The sequence below is a fragment of the Phocoena sinus genome, chromosome 10 (genome assembly GCF_008692025.1).
Source record: "Phocoena sinus isolate mPhoSin1 chromosome 10, mPhoSin1.pri, whole genome shotgun sequence".
In the NCBI taxonomy this organism is placed as follows: domain Eukaryota; kingdom Metazoa; phylum Chordata; class Mammalia; order Artiodactyla; family Phocoenidae; genus Phocoena; species Phocoena sinus.
The window spans coordinates 39,435,518-39,458,043 of NC_045772.1; the positions used below are offsets into that span (position 1 = coordinate 39,435,518).

Here is a 22,526-nt window from a genome sequence, read left to right on the forward strand (position 1 = left end):
CTTTAAGGTAGTCCATTTACTTGAAGATTGAATGATGAAGAAAGAGTGAACCCTACCTTTAAGCAAACCTTGTCACTGGTAGTTAGAGCCTAGAGCCTAGAAAGATGTTCACAAGGGTGTGAATGTGGAGGTTTGGGTTTTAAGCAGATAATTTAGTTTATAGGAATTAAATGTACCAATTGTTGAAAGGAACACTTTTATTGTGTAGTTTCTGAATGCTTAGTATTTCTTAATGCTATCAAATGTATCTTCACGTACTATCAAAACATTTTATTAATATTATATAAAAGTAAAATGGAAACTATTCTTTCTTTCAGTGCTTAGATGAATATGAAGATGATGAAGCTGGACAGAAAGAGCGGAAACGAGAAGATGCAATTACACAACAGAACACGATGCAAAATGAGGCTGTAAGCTTATTAGATCCAGGAAGTTCCTATCTGTTACAAGTGAGTATTTAAAAATTCTAGAATGTCACTAGCTATTTTAACAATTTTTAAGTTACTGTTAATAATTTTTCCAGTTTCATTTTGGTTGCATCAACTCCATTTAAGTACTTTCAATGGATTTAACCAGTGATTTTCCTTATATCTAAATACTTTTTGACGTAAGCAGTATTTGGTCCTTAGTTCCTGATCAGTGAATATTTACTGACTAAGCAGGTTTAAACAGTATCTGTTGTAAAAATAAGCAGGAAAAATAATTACCCTTTTGCTCTTAAAAAAGTAAGGATTAGTGAGTTTTAAGTGAGTGGAGAGTTCTGTTCTAGGCTGATATTTGCATTAGAATTATGTAGCAAATAAAGAGTTGAATAACAAGTGTCTACCGAGTCAAATGTTTCAACATAATAATAAAACACAACATGTAGTATTGTGAATTGCCAGAAACACCCATATTTCTGTGTAATTATAAAATACTTTTTAAAACAAAATTTAAGTCAGTTTCCAATTAGCTGTTATCTTGGCTTCTTGTAGCACAGAAAATTGGGAGTTGTTGGCATTGGGGTGCCTGAGTTTAAAGCAAATCACTCTTCAGAATCATTCCATATAAACTGTACTTTAGGAATTATTTTGATATATCTAATCTTAAATTAATTTGATGGCATTTTGAGATCGTAAACTACTGTGTTGTCTTTTCAGAGTTCCAGCTTTGACTTTGTAAGTGCATTTTATTATGATACTACTCTAAAAGGAGTTTCCGAGCAGTACACATATCTCCCTGTTTTACTGATGAAAAAAATGAAATGTCAACTTGTCTATTAATTTGCAAGGTTATGATAGAAGGCATTTGGCAGAGAGAGGCAAAATATTTTGAAATGGTTTGGATGTGAATGCAAAACTTCTTTTTCCTCTGCTCTTTGAGGCAGATACATTGATGCGAAGAATGGTAATGGGGGTTTGTCTGTGCCCCTGTACTGCAGTTGCTACTGCTAGAATACCCTATTATAACATAGTGTAAGCTAAGCAGCAGTGCTTCTCTCAGCACCTCTGACTGTTCATAATCTAAAGTATCTTTGTATCCTTTGTTTTTGTGTATTACAGCAAAGTTGAAATTAAATCTGTGCCTATTCCAGGTGAAGAAATAGGCTTAATTTATTGGGATAGAGACAATATAGCATTTTGATTGAGTCTAGAACTGGTTTCAGTTCTTGGTCATGTCACTTAACATCAGGCAGCAGCTTTTGGAAAGAGGGCTGATTTCTTTCTGTTCCTTACCCAGTCAAAGCTGAGGAGCCTAGTGTTTAGTTTATTTCCAAGTTTATACCCAGATATGTAGCAGTCTCTGCTGATCCGGGCTCTCTGAGGAGCTTTCTGCCTTATCCAGTTTATCTTCTTTCCTGTAGCTTTTCTAATCTCTTCCTAGGTCTGCCCTTCATTTCTCTCATTTTTGTTTATTTGTTTGTTTCATTAGCAATTAGGATGTAACTCACTGATGATCTTGGTTTTAAGTATGTATATTCCAGGCTATGTGCTTAGGATGAAAGTGAGGCAAAAACTCTCCCGTGGATCCCAGATTGCCACATTGAAGTTGGAATGGGAACAGGAACTTTTCTGTCTACATAGTTGACCTCTCTCTGAGTTACTACCTAAACTCACATATTCTATTACTCAGATAAGATATAGACTTTATTTATAACTCCAACTTCAAAAACAACAAAAAGAAAATATTGGCATCATTGATTGTTTTAAGGCTTTTCTTGAATAGGACAGAGAGATTTTGTTTTTTAGCATTATGTATGTGAATCAGTTAAACAAATTTTTTTAAATGAAGAATGAAATGGGAACATGAATTTGGCATAACAGTAAGCTCTGTGAAAGGTTAGAGTGTTTTAAGTTTCTGTTTGGCATTTTTCAAATAATATGGAGTAGTGGTAATAAAAAAGGAGCCTTTATATTTTTTTCTTATATTTTTAGCTATGATTTTACACATTTTTAACCATGTTTTTTTCCTAGATAATATGCCAGTTTTTAAAGTAATATATTAATTCTCTGATTAAATAATACATGATCAATTAGAAAATTTGAAAAAAATGAAAATGTAAAAGACAGGGGAAATTACCTAGTTTGGTCTCCTTATGTATTTTATGAACTGTTTATTAAATTTTAAACTTTAGGCTTAACTAATTTTAAAAGAAGCATACAGTCACATGCTAAAAAATGGAAAAAGCATAAGAAGGTGTATGGTAAAAAGTCTTCCTCAGCTACCTGGTTACCTTCTTTGGAGGCAACTAGTGCTTTCTTTTCTTGCACATCCTTCTAGATCCTTCTTCAGGTAGTCCATAAACAAATTTATGTCTATATGTGTGTATATATATGTCTATATATGTATTCACTAATTTTTAGCACACTGTTTTGCATCCTGTTCATTTCATTTAATATTGTGGAGTACATAAAGAGCTTCCCTATTATTTTTTTGTAAACACAGAATATTCTATTTTATATATGTATCATAATTTTTCTAACTAATTTCTGTTGATGGTCATTTAGGTTATATACAGTTTTTGCTTTTACAAACAATGTGGTGGTGAAAACCTTTTAATATATGTTCTTTTGCATATGTGTGTGTAAATCAGTAGGATAAAACCCTAGCACTAGAATTGCTGGGTGAAAAGGAATGTGCATTTGTAATTTTGATGGTATTGCCAAAATTCTCTTTGTAGGTGTTATAGCATGAACATTGTTTTCCATGTTATTCAAAATTCTTTGTGTATTATTTTCAGTGGCAAAGAATTTTCTTTTTTAATGTGTGTAATAGGTGACACAAATTTCCCATTAATACAAATCCTCAGTGGTTAAACGTTTTTACTATTATAAGTCATACTGGAATTAACATCTGTGGAGATTAAATAAGCTTTTTGTGTTTTGAATTATTTTCTTTGGCCAGATTACCAGAGATGAACTTATTGGGCCAAAAGCCATAAAGCATTTTAAAATTTTTTATTTATTTTTTGGCCGCATCTTGCAGCTTGAGGGATCTTAGTTCCCCCAGGGGTCGAACCTGTGCCCCCTGCAGTGAAAGCACAGAGTCCTAACCACTGGACCGCCAGGGAATTCCCCATAATGCATTTTAAAGATTTTAAAAATTTCTGATACATATTGCCTAAAGTACTTATGAAGAAAAGTTTATCAGTTTATGTAAACAATGGCATTTTGTGAGAGGACATTTATGAGTTTTATTTTTCTCCTTTCTTTGATTATTTTTTGATTTGCCTTTTAAAACAATCTCAAGTTTACTGAAAAGTTGCAAGTACTGTACAGAGAATTTTTTTCCCTTAAAATGTTTGAGGGTAAGTTGCTAACTTGATGGCCTATTACCCCCAATACTACACTGTGTGTTTTCTACAAACAAGATCTCCTACATAACCACAACACAGCTCTTAAAAATAGGAAATTAAAATTGACACATTCTTTTACCATCTAACATATTCAGCCATCATCAAGTTTTGCCAGTTGTCCCAGTCATGTCCTAAATTATAGCAAGAGGGTCTAATTCAGAATCACATGTTCTATTTAGTCACTATATCTCTTTAGTTTCTTTCAATCTGATACAGTCTTTCCTTAACTTTCTTAATCTTAACACTTTTTAAGATTATAGGTCATTTATTTTGTGATGTGACCTTCAGTTTGGGTTATCTAATATTTACTTATAATTAGATTCAGGTTGTATGTCTTTGTCAGGAATATCACAGAATTGGTGCTATGTTTTTCTCATTGTGTATCCTATCAGGTGACACATGATTTTAGTTTGTTCCATTGCTGATGATGATCACTTTGGTCGTGTGACGAAGGTGGTATTTGCCAGGCTTCACTGCCTCTTCTTAATAAGTATTTTGTGGATAAGTGCTTTGAACCATGTAGATATCTTAATCTCCATCAAACTTTCTATTTATCTCTGTCCATTTATCTATCATCTATTTATATCTGTATATCTGTATCAACTCACTATTACCTATTTTATCTGATGGGTTTTACTTACCATCAGTATTAGTTTTCTATTGCTGCTATAACAAATTACCACAAATTTGGGATCTTAAAATGACACAAAATTATCAACTTCCACTTCTGTAAGTTGGAAGTCTCATTGGACTAATAAAATCATGGACTGAAATCAAAGGCTAAAATCAGGGCTACATTCCTTTCTGGAGGCTGTAGGGGAGAATCAGTTTCCTTGCCTTTTCCAGCTCCTAGCGGCTACCTGTATTCCTTGTCCCTCTTCCTCCTTCAAAGTCAGCATTGTGACCTTTCTTCTTTGCCATATCTCCCTCTGACCTTCTTCTGCCTCTCTTCCACTTTCAGTGACCCTTGTGATTACACTGGGCCCATTAGATAACCCAGTATAATCTCCCTATTTAGTGGCGTTGATTAGCAACCTTAATTTCCCTTTGCCATGTAGCCTAATATATTTGAAGATTACAGAGATTAGAATGTGAACATCTTTTGAGGGTCATTATTCTGCCTACCACAGCATCATTATTTATTTTAATAGTCACATTATCCCAAATTTGGCCAGTGAGAGCCCCTTTAACCTTTTGTATCCTTTGCTACATCTCCATCATTCTTGGAATACTTCTTTGTTTTCTGGCATAATAAGATAATGCAGACTCATCTTGAGCTTCTTACTCCAGTCTTGGAAGCTAGCAGCTACTTCTCTAAGGAGCCCTGATTCCTTTTACTGGAAAATGATATTGTGAAGCCAAGATCTGGGCTGTAGTTAGTTCATGTTATTGAGATGTCACCATTTGTAGTCCCTCTCTATGTACAGACCTACTGTGTGTGTCTCTATGTACATGCATACGTATACATATCTGTTTGTCTGCTGCCTGCCTACCTACCTAGGTAACTACGTCTATCTGTGTAGATACTGAAACTAATTTATACCAATATGGCCAATTCTAATCTAATATCACAAGGCTTAAATCTAGTATTTGTAACTCCCTTTTGTGACACTGAGGAACCTGTTTCCCGTTATCCGTAATGTGCTTTCTTATTTAGTCAATTCCCCTATATGTAACCTATTTCCCATTGCCACTCCTTCCCCACACTTATGCCCTCCGTACCGCGAGTGGGTTCTGACATCATACGTTGGCTTTACCTTGTGCATGAACACTCTCCTCAGTTTCTTCAGGCTTGGGCATCCCTTGTGAAGCTGCAGGTTGCCCTCTTTACCCTGCTTGAATTGTGACTCCTCACACCAGTTCACCCCCTCTGTGGATTCCGTCCTTACCCTGCTTAGCTTCTCCATCCTGTGACAGGCTGCTCTTCCTTAGGGTCTTCCTTTGTTCCTGCTCAGACTGAGACCTCATGCTGGATTACTCCTCCATGGGGACCCCTTATCACCTGATTGGGTTTTGACACCTCCAGGCCAGGCTGCCACTCTGTGGACACTCTCTTCATCCTATTTGGGCTCCAGCACATCAGCCCTGCTCATGCCCTACAGAGATGCTCTCCACACCTTGCAAGGGCTGTGAATTCTTCATGCCAGGCTGCCTTTTTTTTTTTTTTTGCGGTACGCGGGCCTCTCAATGCTATAGCCCCTCCCGTTGCGGAGCACAGGCTCCGGACGCACAGGCCCAGCGGCCATGGCTCACAGGCCCACTGCTCCGCAGCATGTGGGATCCTCCCAGACCGGGGCACGAACCTGCGTCCCCTGCACCGGCAGGCGGACTCTCAACCACTGCGCCACCAGGGAAGCCCCAGGCTGCCTTTTTTGAGGGAACATCTTCTTTACCCTTCTGGGGCTCTAAATCCCCATTTTGGGCCCCCCTTATGAATGGATGACCATCACACCCTGCTTGGGGCTCTCAGTATCCCTTCCTGGGACTCCCTTTCTGACCTTGCCTCAGGCCTGATAACCTAACTTCCCTTTCATGCTTTGTAGACCCCCTCCTCATTCTGCTCAGGCTCTGATTTCTCATGCCAGGCTAAGTCCCCCTGCTGTATGGATGCTGTCCTCAGTTTTCTTGGACTCTGATTCTTTTTGCCAAGCAGCTCTTCTTCATGGAGTGTTCCAGTATTCTGATACCCTGGTTGGGGCCACCTTGTTTCCTCCCCACCTTGCTCTGCCCCACCTGATGGCTTTAGGACTGAGACATTCAGGAAAGGAGGGGAATAATGAGCTTTTCCTTTTTTTTTTTTTTTTAATTGAAGTACGGTTGCTATACAATACTATACAAGTTACAGGTATACAATATAGTGATTCACAATTTTTAAAGGTTATACTTCATTTATAGTTACAAATATTGGTTATTATTCAGTTTTTCCTTTTAAAATCTTTGTTAATTTGATAATGTCCTTATTTTATTCTCATTTTTAAAGTTATTTTTATCAATTGTACATTACAGATATTCTGTTCTGCATTCATCTTCAACATTGTATCTTAGTATATTATATATACCAGTATAGGTATTTTAAAGTTAGTCCTGAGGGCCAGTTACCATGGTATGCCATAGTTTACCAAGGGCTATACTGAAGTTATTCAAGTTTATTTGAATAACTTCAGTATTATTTTACTATATTCTACTGGGCCTGTATTTGTCTGATCTTATTTCACATATGCTTTTATATTCGTTTATACTTTACAAGTGCTGATCTGCCACTGCACCTGTAAAGACAATGTTCGTGGAATTTCCTTATTGACCATTCTAAGATTGAATGAAGCAGAATGTTTTATTTAAACTCACATAAAACAGTTCGTGCTTTGCCAGCATTTTCTAAGCTCTACATAGGTCTTTCCCCCTCCCTTTTGTAATATAAACCATCCCATTACAAGAAAGATTATTTCAGGAAAAGTATATTTTAAATCAGTTGTATAATAAACTTTAGGGTTATTGGAAGGTCTAATTACATAGTCTTTGAAACTTTTAAGACCAATATAGTCTTAGCATTCATATTTTTTACAAGCAATTTCAGTGATACTGAAGGTATTTCTTCTCCCCCCACACACTTAGAATGGAATTTTCAACTTTCACAGTTATAGTAATTATGAAGTTATCACTCTTTGCTTGGAAATCTTTGCGGTCACAGAAATATAGAGGCTTCTAGTTAACAAATCTAAGGTTTATGTTTGTGTAGAATTTTGTATTAATGTAACAAGAATTTTCCTCCTTAAAGTTATAAGGGACTCTTTTACTGCACTATAGGGGCTGATTTTTTTTTTTTCTATCTAACATTTCAGTTTCCTCTTTTTGGCAGGGCATAAATTCCATCTGTAAATGTGAGTCTTGAATACACATGAGAAGCAGGCTACCACCCCTCCCAATCTCTGCTAATATTAATATAGTCTATCCAATTTGGGGAACATTCCATTGTTAAGCAATGGAATTTTTTATATATATATACATTTATTTTTTATTTATTTATATTTGGCTGCATTGAGTCTCCGTTGCTGCACGTAGGCTTTCTCTAGTTGTGGTGAGCGGGGACTACTCTTAGTTGTGGTGTGCGGCCTTCTCATTGCGGTGGCTTCTCTTGTTGTGGAGCACGGGCTCTAGGTGTGCGGGCTTCAGTAGTTGTGGTACGCAGCCTCAGTAGTTGTGGCTCGCAGGCTGTAGAGTGCAGGCTCAGTAGTTGTGACGCACGGGCTTAGTTGCTCTGCGGCATGTGGGATCTTCCTGGACCAGGGCTTGAACCTGTGTCGCCTGCATTGGCAGGCAGATTCCCAACCACTGCACCACCAGGGAAGTCCCTAAGCAATAGAATTTGATTACTAGAGTCACTGTGAAATAACATTTTAGTTACAAAATGTATAATCTAATAAAACTGTATTCACATCTGACCAATAAACAGTAAGCTTAAGTGTTGTCTAATAAAAAGCATATTCACATCTAACCAATAAACAATAAGCTTAAGAGTTGTTGGTCTGCTTTAGAATCTTAGCTCTTGAATATTAGTTATACAGAAATAGGCTTAAATCTAATTGTTTATACATCTTGGACATGAGCATGGAATAATTTGATCAAGTATGTCCGAGTTGTAATTTGATCAATTGCACCAAACTAGCTGTAGAGAAAATACCGTAAAAGTTGACATATGTTTTAAGTCACTAGTTGTTTAAAAAAAAAAGCTGCGAGAAACGTAGAAAACAGATATTATACAACTTATTAGTATACTTAAATGGAAACTTACCTGATAACTGACTTTAAGTCATTTATAGTTGGGTCAAAGTATAACATTAGTATAATGTCACGATAGTGTAGTGTTGCTGAAAACATCCTCCATTTCACCTTTCTGTATTTATTAAAATTCTACTCTAAATGTGTATTACTCTTAAGTTTTATCATGTTAGGGGAAAATGCCTACTTTAAGCCTCAGAAATATTATTTATTGCCAGGTTGTTTCTACCATTACAATCAATATATCAGTTACCCACAAATCAGTAAACGCAACAAGGGCTATTCTTATTTAGCAATTTTGCCTATTTCATTGCAGCAAGAGATAGTCTGGATAATCAAGCTGATGTCATATTTTGAAATATTTCATTTATAACCGAAGTGAGAGAGGTGTTATGTTTTGGAACTTAAGGCATTATTAGCATTTTTTCTAATGCATATTTAGACAGATATCATTCAAGGTCTGTGCCTTAAGTTTTAGTTCATATAGAATAAGATTAGGGACTTTTATGAAAGAAAACCTTGATAAAATGTTAGTTGGAGTACTGTTTGTGAAACTTAAGGGGAAAAGTTCCATATGGAATCATTATTATCTACGTTCAATAAAATGTACTTTGAGTGCATACACATAACCTTAGTATTTCTTTCTGCTTTATCTAAATAACCAGTGATTAAACATTTAAATCTAGTTCCTGTGGTTTCAAAAATAGTTTTAAAGGGACTTCCCTGATGGCGCAGTGGTTAAGAATCCTCCTGCTAATGAGGGGGACACGTGTTTGAGCCCTGGTTCGGGAGGATCCCACATGCCGCAGAACACCTAAGCCTGTCCGCCACAGCTACTGAGCCTGCGCTATAGAGCCTGCGAGCCACAACTACTGAGCCTGCATACCACAACTATTTAAGCCTGTGCGCCTAGAGCCCGCGCTCCACAACAAGAGAAGCCACTGCAGTGAGAAGCCCGCACACCACAACAAAGAGTAGCCCCCGCTTGCTGCAACTAGAGGAAGCCTGCAAGCAGCAATGAAGACCCAGTGCAGCCAAAGATAAATAAGTAAAAATAAATAAATCTATAAAATAATTATTTAAAAAAAAACAATGGTAATTGTTCCAATATTCTCTGTCAGTAGTTTTATGGAATACGGAATTGTGTGCTTATACACATACCCAAACTGATATGTCATTTTTTTTTTTTTACTTTACAGGAGCCATCTAGAACAGTTTCAGGCAGGTACAAAAGGTAAGAATCCTTAAGTTATGACTAACAACATATCGTAGACATAAGTATAATGTCTTCCTGACTGTGGCTTAACTAACTAGAACTGTTTCAAGCAGCTGTTTGAAAAGTAAGAAACCTTAATATTGTGCTCTTAAAAAGAAATTACATCGTAGGCAGGAGTGTAATGTATTTCTGACCATGACTTATTCTGACATACTCTGCAGTCTTTGAATACTGCATACACCATGAATTTGTAAGGGTTTGATGAACTAGCAAAAGAAAAACTGAGTCATTTTCCCTTGTGTATTTAAACACTGAAAATACAGATATACCATCTGTATTAGTCAGCTTGGGATACCATAACAAAATACCATAGACACGATGGCTAGAGCAGAAATTTATTTTCTTACAGTTCTGGAGGCTGTAAAGTCCAAGATCACAGTGTCAGCATGGTCTGGTTCTGATGAGGCTTCTCTTCCTGACTTGCAGAGAGCTGCCTTCTTACTTTGTCCTCAAATGGTGGAGAGAGAAGGGGTGGCTTCCCTGGTGTCTCTTTTGATAAAGACACTAATCCCATCATGAGGGCCCCACCCTCATGACCTCATCTAAACCTAGTTACCTCCCAAATGCCCTGCTTCCAAATATACCATCACATCGGGGTTAGTGCTTTCAGCATATGAATTTTGGGAGTATCCAATTCATTCTGATCTTAGTTCATTCAGGCCACTATAACAAAATATCACAGACAACAGAAATTTATTTCTCACAGTTCTGGAGCGTGGAAGTCAGAGATCAGAGAGCCAGCAGGGTCAGGTTCTGGTTGGTGAAAGCCCTCTTGCCATTTGCAGACTAACAGCTTCTCACTGTGTCCTCACATGGTGGAAGGGGCTAGAGAGCTCTGTGGGATTTCTATTATAAGAGCACTAACTCCATTCATGAGGACTCCACCATTGTGACCTAGGCACCTCCCAAAGCCTCACCTCCTATTACCCTTACATTGGACATTAGGATTTCAACAGAATTTTGGGGGGGGGACACAAACATTCAGACCCTAGCAAGTCCATAGCACCAGCTATACACAAGGAGTAATGCTTTTATCAGAAAATGTGTTTGAGTGTGTGTGCACGTGTATAGGAGGAAAATCACAATTAAGTATAAGTTGTTTAATGGAGATGACTGAGATATTAGCTTCTTTCCCTGTTGAAGCCATGAAGGTTGCAGAAGGTGTGGTCATGCTTGTGCTAATAATTAGTGGAATAATGGTAAATCTTATCAAGTGCTTATAATGTCCAAGAAGCTTTACATAGAGATCTCATTCAATTCTCAAAGTTATCTTGTAAGGTAGGTACTGTAGGTATAATATTTACTTTTATTTTATAGATGAGTGAAGTGGGATAAAGAGGTAGAATCATTTCACTATGCTTACAAAGCTAGTGAACAGAAGAGTCTGGATTTTAACTCGGGCAACCTGACTCCAGAACCCACATGCTTGCACAAGACAATCTACCTAGATTTATACATATAAAACCTCTGTCTTCCCCTACTTTTTTTTTTTTTTTTTTTTTTTTGCTGTACGCGGGCCTCTCACTGTTGTGGCCTCTCCCGTTGCGGAGCACAGGCTCTGGACGCGCAGGCTCAGCGACCATGGCTCACGGGCCCAGCCGCTCCGCGGCATGTGGGATCTTCCTGGACTGGGGCACGAACCCGTGTCCCCTGCATCGGCAGGCGGACTCTCAACCACTGCGCCACCAGGGAAGCCCATTCCCCTACTTTTATGTGTTAAAGTTTAAAATATTTGGTTAAAAGTTGTGTTTATTATAATTTATCTAAAATAAAGCATTGATTAAGAAGAGCTCTAATTTTTTTTTTTTTTTTTTTGCGGTACACGGGCCTCTCACTGTCGTGGCCTCTCCCGTTGCGGAGCACAGGCTCCGGACGCGCAGGCTCAGCGGCCATGGCTCACGGGCCCAGCCGCTCCGCGGCATGTGGGATCTTCCCAGACCGGGGCACGAACCCACGTCCCCTGCATCGGCAGGCGGACTCTCAACCACTGCGCCACCAGGGAAGCCCAAGAGCTCTAATTTTAATACTAAGTTATTATATAGATAAAACTCAATGTTTAACTTTTTAAAAAATAAATAAATTTATTTATTTATTTTTGGCCACGTTGGGTCTTCGTTGCAGTGTGTGGGCTTCTCATTGCGGTGGCTTCTCTTGTTGCAGAGCGTGGGCTCTAGGTGCGCGGGCTTCAGTAGTTGTGGCGCAAGGGCTTAGCTGCTCCATGGCATGTGGGATCTTCCTAGACCCAGGCTCGAACCCGTGTCCCCTGCATTGGCAGGTGGATTCTTAACCACTGCGGCACCAGGGAAGTCCCAGTGTTTACCTTTTAAAAGAGATAAGAAGGCCAAGGTAATCAACAATTGACTAAGTAGGTCTGATATGTTTGCCACTGCTGCTGCTCTTATTTTCATTTCTGAGTAATTTCGATGTAGATATAATGAAACTTGTGCTTGGTAATTTTTACTTAACATGAATAGTTTAAACTGGAAAGACTCTTTTTTCTTTTGCTAGCAAGGATTGCCAATCAAATAGCTTTGATTTGGCCTATTTCCAGGCCACATTTTCAAACCAAAAGAGTTTTTATCATCAGTTTTTGGTTTGGGGAATAAAAATAAACTTCAGTAACTTACCAAGTTTGCTGTATCATTCATACATATTTAATCCTTATTAAATTATAAACCTTAAATTATAATCGGCACTTTTCAGATTTGCATTCTTTAATTAGAATCATTAGGGGAATAACTTACAAATCCTCATCAAAAGCTTTATTTACATATTGTGTTAAATTAGGTAGAAAATTGATTTCACATGATGTATGTTTTTATTTTTAAGCTTTTTTTATTGGAGTATAATTGCTTTACAATGTTATATAAGTTTCTGCTATACAGTGAAGTTAGTTAGCTATATGTATACATATATCCCCTCCCTCTTGGATCTCCCTCCCTTCCCCATCCCACCCATTTTTTAGACCATTATTTTACTTGTGACCTGTTCATATACTTGTTACTTCTTTTATTTTCATAGCCTAAATCACATGGTTTGTTACTTTTCAGCTCTCAAAGGTTTAGCCATGTTTAATACTGTTATAAAACAAACAACAAAAAAATTTTTTTTTTAAGTTTCTAGTCATTATTCATGGACTCATAGCAACTCGTAGTTGAACACACACCAAATAAAAACAAACACAAAATATAGATCTGAAATTATCAATTCCTTATCTAGAGGAATTTGTTACATTGTATATCAACAGTTCATTACTTTCATTAATCTGTCAGCAAGTTGTAGCAAAGACTGGAGAATGTATGTTTTTTGGAGAAGGGTGTCTGCTGATTAATGGGGGTGAAAAAAGGAGGAATGGGCTAAAGGATAGAAATTTGGCATTATATGTTAGAAAATATTTTCAGCAAACCAAATAACTTATGATATATATACGACTAGACAAACTTAAAAAGTCATTAGAGGGTACAAGCCACCCACAAGACTAGTTTGTGTGCTCTTGTAAATTGTGGATTAAATATTAATTTTTTTCTTACAAATATCAAGGATGTACTTTTTAAGCATTGAGTTTGTTAAGCAGTCATTGTAGTTGAGCTGTATTTCATTGAATCAACTCCTGTTTACCTAGAACGTCTCTTAACATAGTCACTGAACTCCTTTTTAAAACATGTTTAAATAACTTTGGATAATTATTTGGAGGGGGGAGTCTTGAAATTTCTGAAACTCAAGGTTTAAGAAGGATGGATCAGTGGTTATGTATTTTTGGGGGTTTTTTCCCCCCCAATGTGTAATTTTCTTAGTGGAATGTTTACTTGGTTAAGTTTATAGTGATTTCTTTAGGATAATTCATTATACTTAACACACCAGAAATGAACAAGTATGATAGCCCCTAACTGGAGAAACTTAAATTTCTAACAATGAGATAGGTTATAAGCTATAGCATATTAATATAAAGTTACAATACAGGCATTAAACTGATTCTTTAGAAAACCGTTAATTATAGGAATTAATAATTATAGGAAAATTATTACCTATTTATGTTAAATGGAGAGAGGGAAAGCATATTACGAAGAGTATGATATAAAACAACATCTATCATAATATATATAAGCGTTCTTAACTTGAACTCTATTGATAAGCTGCTAAAATTCTCTGTAAAAGAATATCATGGTTATCTGGGAGAAGAGCTATATTTTTCATCAGATTTTCAAAGAGATCTGCAATACAAAAAGGTTATGAACTACTAATATGTTGTAGAATATAACAGCCGTTATCTCTGGGTTGGTGGAGTTACTGGAGATATTGATTCATGTTATCTGTTTCCCACAGTGAATATGTATCACAATTTTAATAAAGAGTCTGAGAGATGATTTTGATCTTTAGTTGTTGCTCTGTGTGTGTGTGTGTGTGTGTGTGTGTGTGTTTAAAGGGAGAAGAGAGAGAAGACCTACCCAGAGTGAGGGACTGTTTGGGACAGTGGTGGTGGAATTGAATAAGGTAGTGAAACATTAAAAATATGGAGACCAGTCATGTACTTCTTGGTTATTTAGTAATTCCCCGACTTACCTAATACTTCTAAATATTTGGTATCCATTCTAAAACTAGGATTTGACTCATGGGTCTTGTATTTCTTCTAATTGCTAAGGTTTAAAATATCTATTTTAGTGGAAAATTCCTTTAGCTGTAATCTCATAATGCTGCCAGTCTTGTTCTCGTGATAGTTTTATCCCCCAACACAACACCTTCTAGTCTTTCCACAGAAAGTACGAAAATTCCCAGAGGGGGAAATTTTTGGTAAATGGTGGTATTTATCTTTGATGATACTGTTTATTCTTTTTCCTTTTCTGCACATTATGGTTAATACTTTGTAGCTAAAGGCAGAGGGGGATTCTTTTTGGAATTGTATTGGTTAGAGATTTGTGTTAACATTTCTGAATAGAACGTTACAATCTTTTTGGAGTTAATAAAACAATCTTTTATTCTGGGTATTTTGCGCTGTACATATCCAGCCCTCAAAAATAGGTTAAAAACATTTCTGTTTTTATTTATTTTTTATTTTTTTGTGGTACGCGGGCCTCTCAGTGTTGTGGCCTCTCCCGTTGCGGAGCACAGGCTCCGGACGCGCAGGGTCAGTGGCCATGGCTCATGGGCCCAGCCGCTCCGCGGCATGTGGGATCTTCCCGGACCGGGACACGAACCTGTGTCCCCTGCATCGGCAGGCGGACTCTCAACCACTGCGCCACCAGGGAAGCCCCTGTTTTTAAAATAAACAGAGCTAAATTTGGTAATAAGATCAAGTTAACACAGTTATTCACAATTATGACAGTGTTCTTTACAGACCTAATACCTAATGGGGATAAATCACTGATTATGTTTTTCAGTAATAATTATTCCTTGTTTTGAGTTTGGATGATATTATCACTTGTGTATTGACAGGCCTAATAGGAAGGATTTTTAAAATTGTTAATAGGTTAAACTTTTTGAAAGGCTGTTTTAAGCTTGTACATCAAGCAAACAAACATATTAAGGGATATCCACATTTTTAGGTTTTCGTTTGTAGTTGTCAGCGTTGTGGTGTCTACTTGAATAATCTGTGGTTGATGCAGATAAGTGGACTTGTTTTTAAGTGAAAAGAGGTCCTTTAAAATGATTCTAATGCTCTTTTATAACATGATAGATAATGGCTTACCCTCTTGATTTTCTTCCTACCACTTTGCCAATATTTCCCAGTTTTTATTTGTAGTTCGTCCTTTCCTGTACTTACCCTTTATGTGTTGATGTTACTCAGCTCTTTGTCTTAGACTTTATTCTCTTTTTGTTCTGTGTATTTGTTCTAGAAATTTCTTTCACTCTGGTGACTTTGGTTACTGTATATACCTACGTTGATGATTCTAAATCATTAGCTCTATATCTGTATAACCAACAACTTTCAAATATCTACTTTTAGATATCATAGAAGCATCTTAAACTCAGCGTGTTCAAAAGTAAACTTGTGAAACTTAGTGGATTTCAGTAGTTGGTATCAAAATACATTCTTGCTCAAGTCAGAAATCTGGACACTGCTTTTGACTCTTTCTTCCTTCCTTCCTTCCTTCCTTCCTTCCTTCCTTCCTTCCTTCCTTCCTTCCTCCCTTTCTTCCTTTCCTTTCCTTTCCTTTCCTTTCCTTTCCTTTCCTTTCCTTTCCTTTCCTTTCCTTTCCTTTCCTTTCCTTTCCTTTCCTTTCCTTTCCTTTCCTTTCCTTTCCTTTCCTTTCCTTTTCTTTCCTTCCCTTCCGTCCCCTCCCCTCCCCTTTCTTCACAACCTCACTTAAATTCAGTCATTGTAGCTCCAGTGCCAACCCACCAATCTAGGACACCATCATCTCTTTTTTTTAAATAAATAAATAAATTTATTATACATAAATATTTATAAATATAATTAATTAATTTTTGGCTGCGTTAGGTTTTCGTTGCTGCATGTGGACTTTGTCTATTTGTGGCGAGCAGGGGCTACTCTTCGTTGTGGTGCCCGGGCTTCTCATTGTGGTGGCTTCTATTGTTGCGGAGCACAGGCTCTATGTGTGTGGGCTTCAGTAGTTGTGGTGCACGGGCTTAGTTGCTCTGCGGCATGTGGGATCTTCCCAGACCAAAGATCGAACCCTTGTTCCCTGCATTGGCAGGTGGATTCTTAACCAGTGCGCCACCAGGGAAGTCCAGGGACACCATCAGCTCTTACATAGATGATTACAATATCCTTCAAACTGGTCTCGCTGCCTTCAGTTTTGCTCATTTCCAGTGCATTTTATTAAAATGATTGTCACTTTCCCTGCTTTAATGACTTCCTATTACCTTTAAATGAGTCTAAACTGGTCTCCAAGGCAGGGTGATGCACAAGATAATGTTAGGATGCAGGAGGGAAATATTAGATCTTCTGTTTGTATTTACCTTTTAATCTAAAAGACAGTAAGACATTTACAGTCATCCCTTGATATTCACGGAAGGGGGATTGGGTCCAGGACCCTGAGGATACCAAAATCTGTGGATGCTCAAGTCTCTTATATAAAATGGTGTATTTGTGTATAATCTATGCACATCCTCTTGTATACTTAAATTATCTCTAGAATGCTTATAGTACCTAATACAGTGTGAGTGCTATATAAATATGTTTGGCTTTTTGGAAATTTCTAGCATTTTTCCCCCCTGAATATTTTCAGTGTGGGTTGGTTCAGTCTGTGGATGTGGAACCCACAGATTCGTAGGGCCTACTGTATACTTAATAGCTAGCACTATGTACTTGTTATTTATTCCCTTGTTCTATGTATCAGATGATTATTTAGTATTTGAGGTATCCTGAGGAAAGTGTGCTTTGTTCACTTCCTAAATGTTGCACAATAGTGTAATTTGAATGGTTAGATGGATTTATGAATTATTATGTTGTTTAACTAATACAAAATGGATAGGTCGGGGGGGAATTTACGGAGAATATAAAAACAAGTATATAAACGCAAAGGTGACCATGTGGTTGTTCAGTTGGCAAGATACATAAAATCAGATCTGTTATTATAAATTAGGAAAAAATTTTGATGCTTGCTTTGGAGTTTTAAGTGAAAATGTAAAAAACTTTAAATTCTTACTGTGAGACATCTCTTTCTGCTGTTACAGACATTAAAAATCAAATATGCATGCTCATTTTAGAACTACACCTTCAAATCTCTATATATCCCAAAGAGTTAAAATAAGTTCCTCAGAAGTAAATCATATTCAAATTATACTTTCATTAAAAATACTATAGTCGGGTTTCCCTGGTGGCGCAGTGGTTGAGAGTCTGTCTGCCGATTCAGGGGACACGGGTTCGTGCCCCGGTCCGGGAAGATCCCACATGCCGCGGAGCGGCTGGGCCTGTGAGCCATGGCTGCTGAGCCTGCACATCCCTGGTCCGGGAAGATCCCACATGCCATGGAGCAACTAAGCCCATGCGCCACAGCTACTGAGCCTGCCCTTTAGAGCCCACGAGCCACAACTACTGAGGCTGTGCACCACAACTACTGAAGCCTGCCCGCCTAGAGCCTGTGCTCCACAACAAGAGAAGCCACTGCAATGAGAAGCCCGTGCACCGCAACGAAGAGTAGCTCCCGTTCGCCGCAACTAGAGAAAGCCTGCGCACAACAACAAAGACCCAACGCAGCCAAAAAAAACAAAGATGTACATTTAAAATTCTTTTCACCCCTTTATGTTATATATTTTGTGATACAGATAATATTTTAACAATATCATATTATAAATCATATTATTTGATTTACATATATGTTTGTATAATAAAGTATATATGAATATGTAATATATAACCAAAGATAATGATATTGTAAATCGATTATAAAGATAGTAGATAAATATACATACCAATGTGTATGTAATGAATAAATTTGGAGACCATTAGTTGAAATTCTTCATAAAAGAGCTTTCAGGTCTCCTGCTTGCTTTTCCAGTGTCATATCTTGCTTTCAGGTCTCCTGCTTGCTTTTCCAGTGTCATATCTTATCACCCCTATATTTACCTTTCATGCTTTAGCCATATTGGATTTTTCTGTTTCTCAAAGGGCCACGTACTCTTTGTTTCTAGATATTTACACATTCTTATTCCTCTTTTAAGTCTGAGTTTAAACATTCTTTAGTATAATGCTGCTCAAAGTGTGGTCCTTGAACTGTTTGTAAGTAATCCATGACAAGGTAAGAATAAAACTTGAGAGTAAATGTTTAGAAGCCTGAATTGCATTTTAACATTGTCATCATCACACCTAAGTGCATGTTAAGCAGAATCCTTTCAGAACAGGATATCGACTAGTTCAGGTGCTGTGGTACATACGTGATTTTTTTTTTTAATTCAAGTTTTTAGAGCAAAATTGAGGGAAAGGTACAGAGATTTCCCATATAAACCTGTCCCCACATACGGATAGCCTCCCCATTATCAACATTCCTCAATAGGGAGGCACATTTGTTACAATTGATGAACTTACACTGACACATCATAACCACCCAAAGTCCATAGTTTACATTATGGTTCACTCTTGGTGTTGTACATTTTGTGAGTTTGGACAAATGTATAATGACATGTATCCATCACTATGGTAGCATTTTAGTCTCTCATCTTTCTATTCTCTCCATAGTTTTGCCTTTTCCACAATGTCATATAACTGAAACCATACAGTATATAGCCTTCTCAGATTGGCTTCTTTCACTTAGTAATATGCATTTAAGTTTCCTTCATATCATTTCATGGCTTGATAGCTTATTTCTTTTTAGTGCTGAATAATATTCCATTTTCTGTAGTTTATTTGTCTATTCACCTTGAAAGGACATCGTGGTTGCTCCCAAGTTTTGGCAGTTGTGAATAAAGCTGCTATAAACACTCACGTGCTGGTTTTTGGGTAGACATATGTTTTCAGCTCCTTTAGGTCAATACCAAGGAGCATGATTGGTGGCAAGAGTATATTTAGTTTTATAAGAAACCACGAAACTGTTGCTGAAGCGGCTGTATCATTTTACATTCCCACCAGCAGTGAATAAGGGTTCATGTTACTCCACATCTTCACCAGCATTGATCCTGATTTTAGCCATTTTAATATGTGTACAGTGGTATCTCATTTTAGTTTGTATTTCCCTGATGATATATGATATGGAGCATCTTCTCATATGCTTATTTGCCATCTGTATATCTTCTTTGCTGAGGTGTCTATTAAGTTCTTTGGCCTATTTTTCAATCGGGTGGTTTGTTATTGTTGAATTGTAGAGTTCTTTGTATATTTTGGATAACAGTTCTTTATCAGATGTGTCTTTTGTAAATATTTTCTCCCAGGCTGGCTTGTCTTCTTGTTCTCTTAACATTGTCTTTCACAGAGCAGAAATTTTTAATTTTAATGAAGTCCAGCTATCAGTTTCTTTCATGGATTGTGCCTTTGGTGTTTTATTTAAGAAGTCATCAGCATATCCAGGGACTTCTACATTTTCTCCTATGTTAGTTATCTTCTAGGAAATTTTTTAGTTTTGCGTTTTTCATTTAGGTCTGTGATCCATTTTGAAGTAACTTTTGTGAAGGGTATACGGTCTTTGCCTTATTTTTCATTTTTTTGCATGCGGATGTCCAGTGTCTTATTTTTCATTTTTTGCATGCGGATGTCCAGTTGTTCCAGCATCATTTGTTGAAAAGACTGTTTTGTTCCATTGTATTGCCTGTGCTCCTTTGTCAAAGATCACTTGTGGGTTATTTATGTGAGTCTCTTTCTGCTTCCATTGCTGTTCCATTGCTCTATTTGTCTCTTCTTTCACGAGTATTGCACTGCTTGATTACTGTAGCTTTATAGTAAGCCTTGAAGTTGGGTAGCGTTAGCCCTCCAACATTGTTCATTAATATTGTGTTGGCTATTCTGGATCTTGCCTCTCCATGTAAACATTAGAATTAGTTTGTCAATAGCCACAAAATAACTTGCTAAGATTTTGATTCGGCTTGCATTCAGCCAGTAGATCAGTGGGAAATCAAAGTTGGGAAGAAGTGACATCTTGCCAATATTGACTCTTCCTATCCATTAACAGGGATTATTTCTCTATTTAGTTCTTCTTTGGTATCTTTTATTTGAGTTTTGTTGTTTTCCTCACGTAGGTGTTGTACATATTTAGTTAGATTTATACCTAAGTATCTCATTTTGGAGAGAGCTAATGTAAATGTATTGCGTTTTTAATTTCAAATTCCACTTGTTGAGTGCTGGCATTTAGGAAGGGGATTGACTTTTGTATGTTAACCTTGTATCTTGCAGCCTTGCTATAATTGCTTATTAGTTCCAGGAATTTTTTGGTGTGGATTCTTTCACATTTTCTCCATAGATGATCTTATCATTTGTGAACAAAGACAGTTTTATTTCTTCCTTCCCAGCCTGTATTACTTTTATTTCCTTCTCTTGTCTTATTGCATTACCTAGGACTTCCAGTAAGATGCTGAAAAGGAATAGTGGGGGGGGGGGGGGACATTCTTGCCTTGCTCCTGATCTTAGCAGGAAAGTTTTTGAGTGTCTTACCATTTCGTATGATGTAGGTTTTTTGTAGTTATTCTTTATCAAGTCAAGGAAGTTCCCATCTGTGCTTAGTTTGTCCAGTTTTTATCATGAATAGATGTTCGATTTTATCAAATGCTTTTTCTGAATTTATGTGTGATCATGTGATTTTATTTAGCCTGTTACTGTGATAGATTACATTAATTGATTTTTTAACTGTTGAACCAGCCTTGAATAAATCCTACTTGATTTTGGTGTATAATTCTTTTTATACATTCTCGAATTTGATTTGCAGATATTTTGTTGAGGATTTTTGCATCAATGTTCATGAGACATCTTAGTGTTTAGTTTTCTTTTCTTGCGATATCTTTGGTTTTGGTATTAGGGTAATGCTGGCCTCATAAAATGAGTTAGGAAATATTCCCTCTGCTTTTATCTTCTGGAAGAGATTTTAGAGAATGTGTATAATTTATTCCTTAAATGTTTGGTGGGATTCATTAGGGAATCCATCTGAGCCTGGTGCTTTCTTTCTGTCTTGCAAGGTTATTAATTACTGATTCAATTTCTTTAATACATACAGGCCTATTCAGATTGTTTGTTTCTTGGCAGATTGTATCTTTCAAGGAATTGATCTGTTTCATCTAGGTGATCAAATTTGTGGTCAGAGTTGTTCACAGTATTCCTTTATTATCATTTTAATGTCCATGGTATCTTTAGTGATAGTCCCTCTTTCATTTCTGACGTTAGTCGTCTGTGTCCTCTCTTTTTCTTAGTTAGCTTGGCTAGAGGCCTATTGCTTATATTGATATTTTCAAAGAAATAGCTTTTGGTTTCATTGATTATTCTGTGTTGGTTTCCTGTTTTCAATTTCATTCATTTCTGCTTTGGTTCTTGTTATTCTTTTATTCTGCTTACTTTAGATTTAATTTGCTCTTTCTTTTCTAGTTTCCTAAGGTAGAAACTTAGACTATTCATTTTAGATCTATCTTCTTTTCTAATATATGCGTTCATTGCTATAAATTTCCCTCTAAGCACTGCTTTTACTGCATTCCACAAGTTATAAGTTGTGGGTTCGTTTTTGTTTTGTTCAAAATATTTTAAAATTTCTCTTGAGATTTCTTCTTTGACCTATGTGTTATTTAGAAGTGCACTGTTTAATCTGCATGTTATTTTGGGGCTTTCCAGTTATCTTTCTGTTACTGGTTCTAGCCTAATTCTGTTGTGGCCTAAGAGCAGATATTATATGGTTTCTGTTCTTTTAAATTTGTGAAAGTGTGTTTTATGGCTCAGAATATGGTTTATCTTGGTTAGTATACCATGCAAGCTAGAGAAGAATGTGTATTCTGCTCTACCTGTGTTATTTTTATGTTAGTCATTTGTAACCCAAAATGTGTAAGAATTGAAGAAGGATTTATTTACCTTAAAAATCATGTGTTAGGGCTTCCCTGGTGGCGCAGGGGTTGAGAGTCTGCCTGCCGGTGCAGGGGACACGGGTTCGTGCCCCGGTCTGGGAGGGTCCCACGTGCCGCGGAGCGGCTGGGCCCGTGAGCCATGGCTGCTGAGCCTGTGCTCCGCGACGGGAGAGGCCACAACAGTGAGAGGCCCATGTAATGCAAAAAAAAAAA

General features: G+C 37.1%; 1 protein-coding gene across 1 annotated transcript in view; it reads left to right on the forward strand.

The window, feature by feature from the left end:
* Positions 1–22,526, forward strand: part of PAWR (pro-apoptotic WT1 regulator) — a 106,489-nt gene that overhangs the window by 70,711 nt on the left and 13,252 nt on the right. Inside the window, exons 3-4 of the mRNA XM_032645368.1 lie at positions 318–449; positions 9,811–9,845. Of these exons, the coding sequence (XP_032501259.1) occupies positions 318–449; positions 9,811–9,845 (167 nt within the window). The remainder of the gene's footprint in view (positions 1–317; positions 450–9,810; positions 9,846–22,526) is intronic.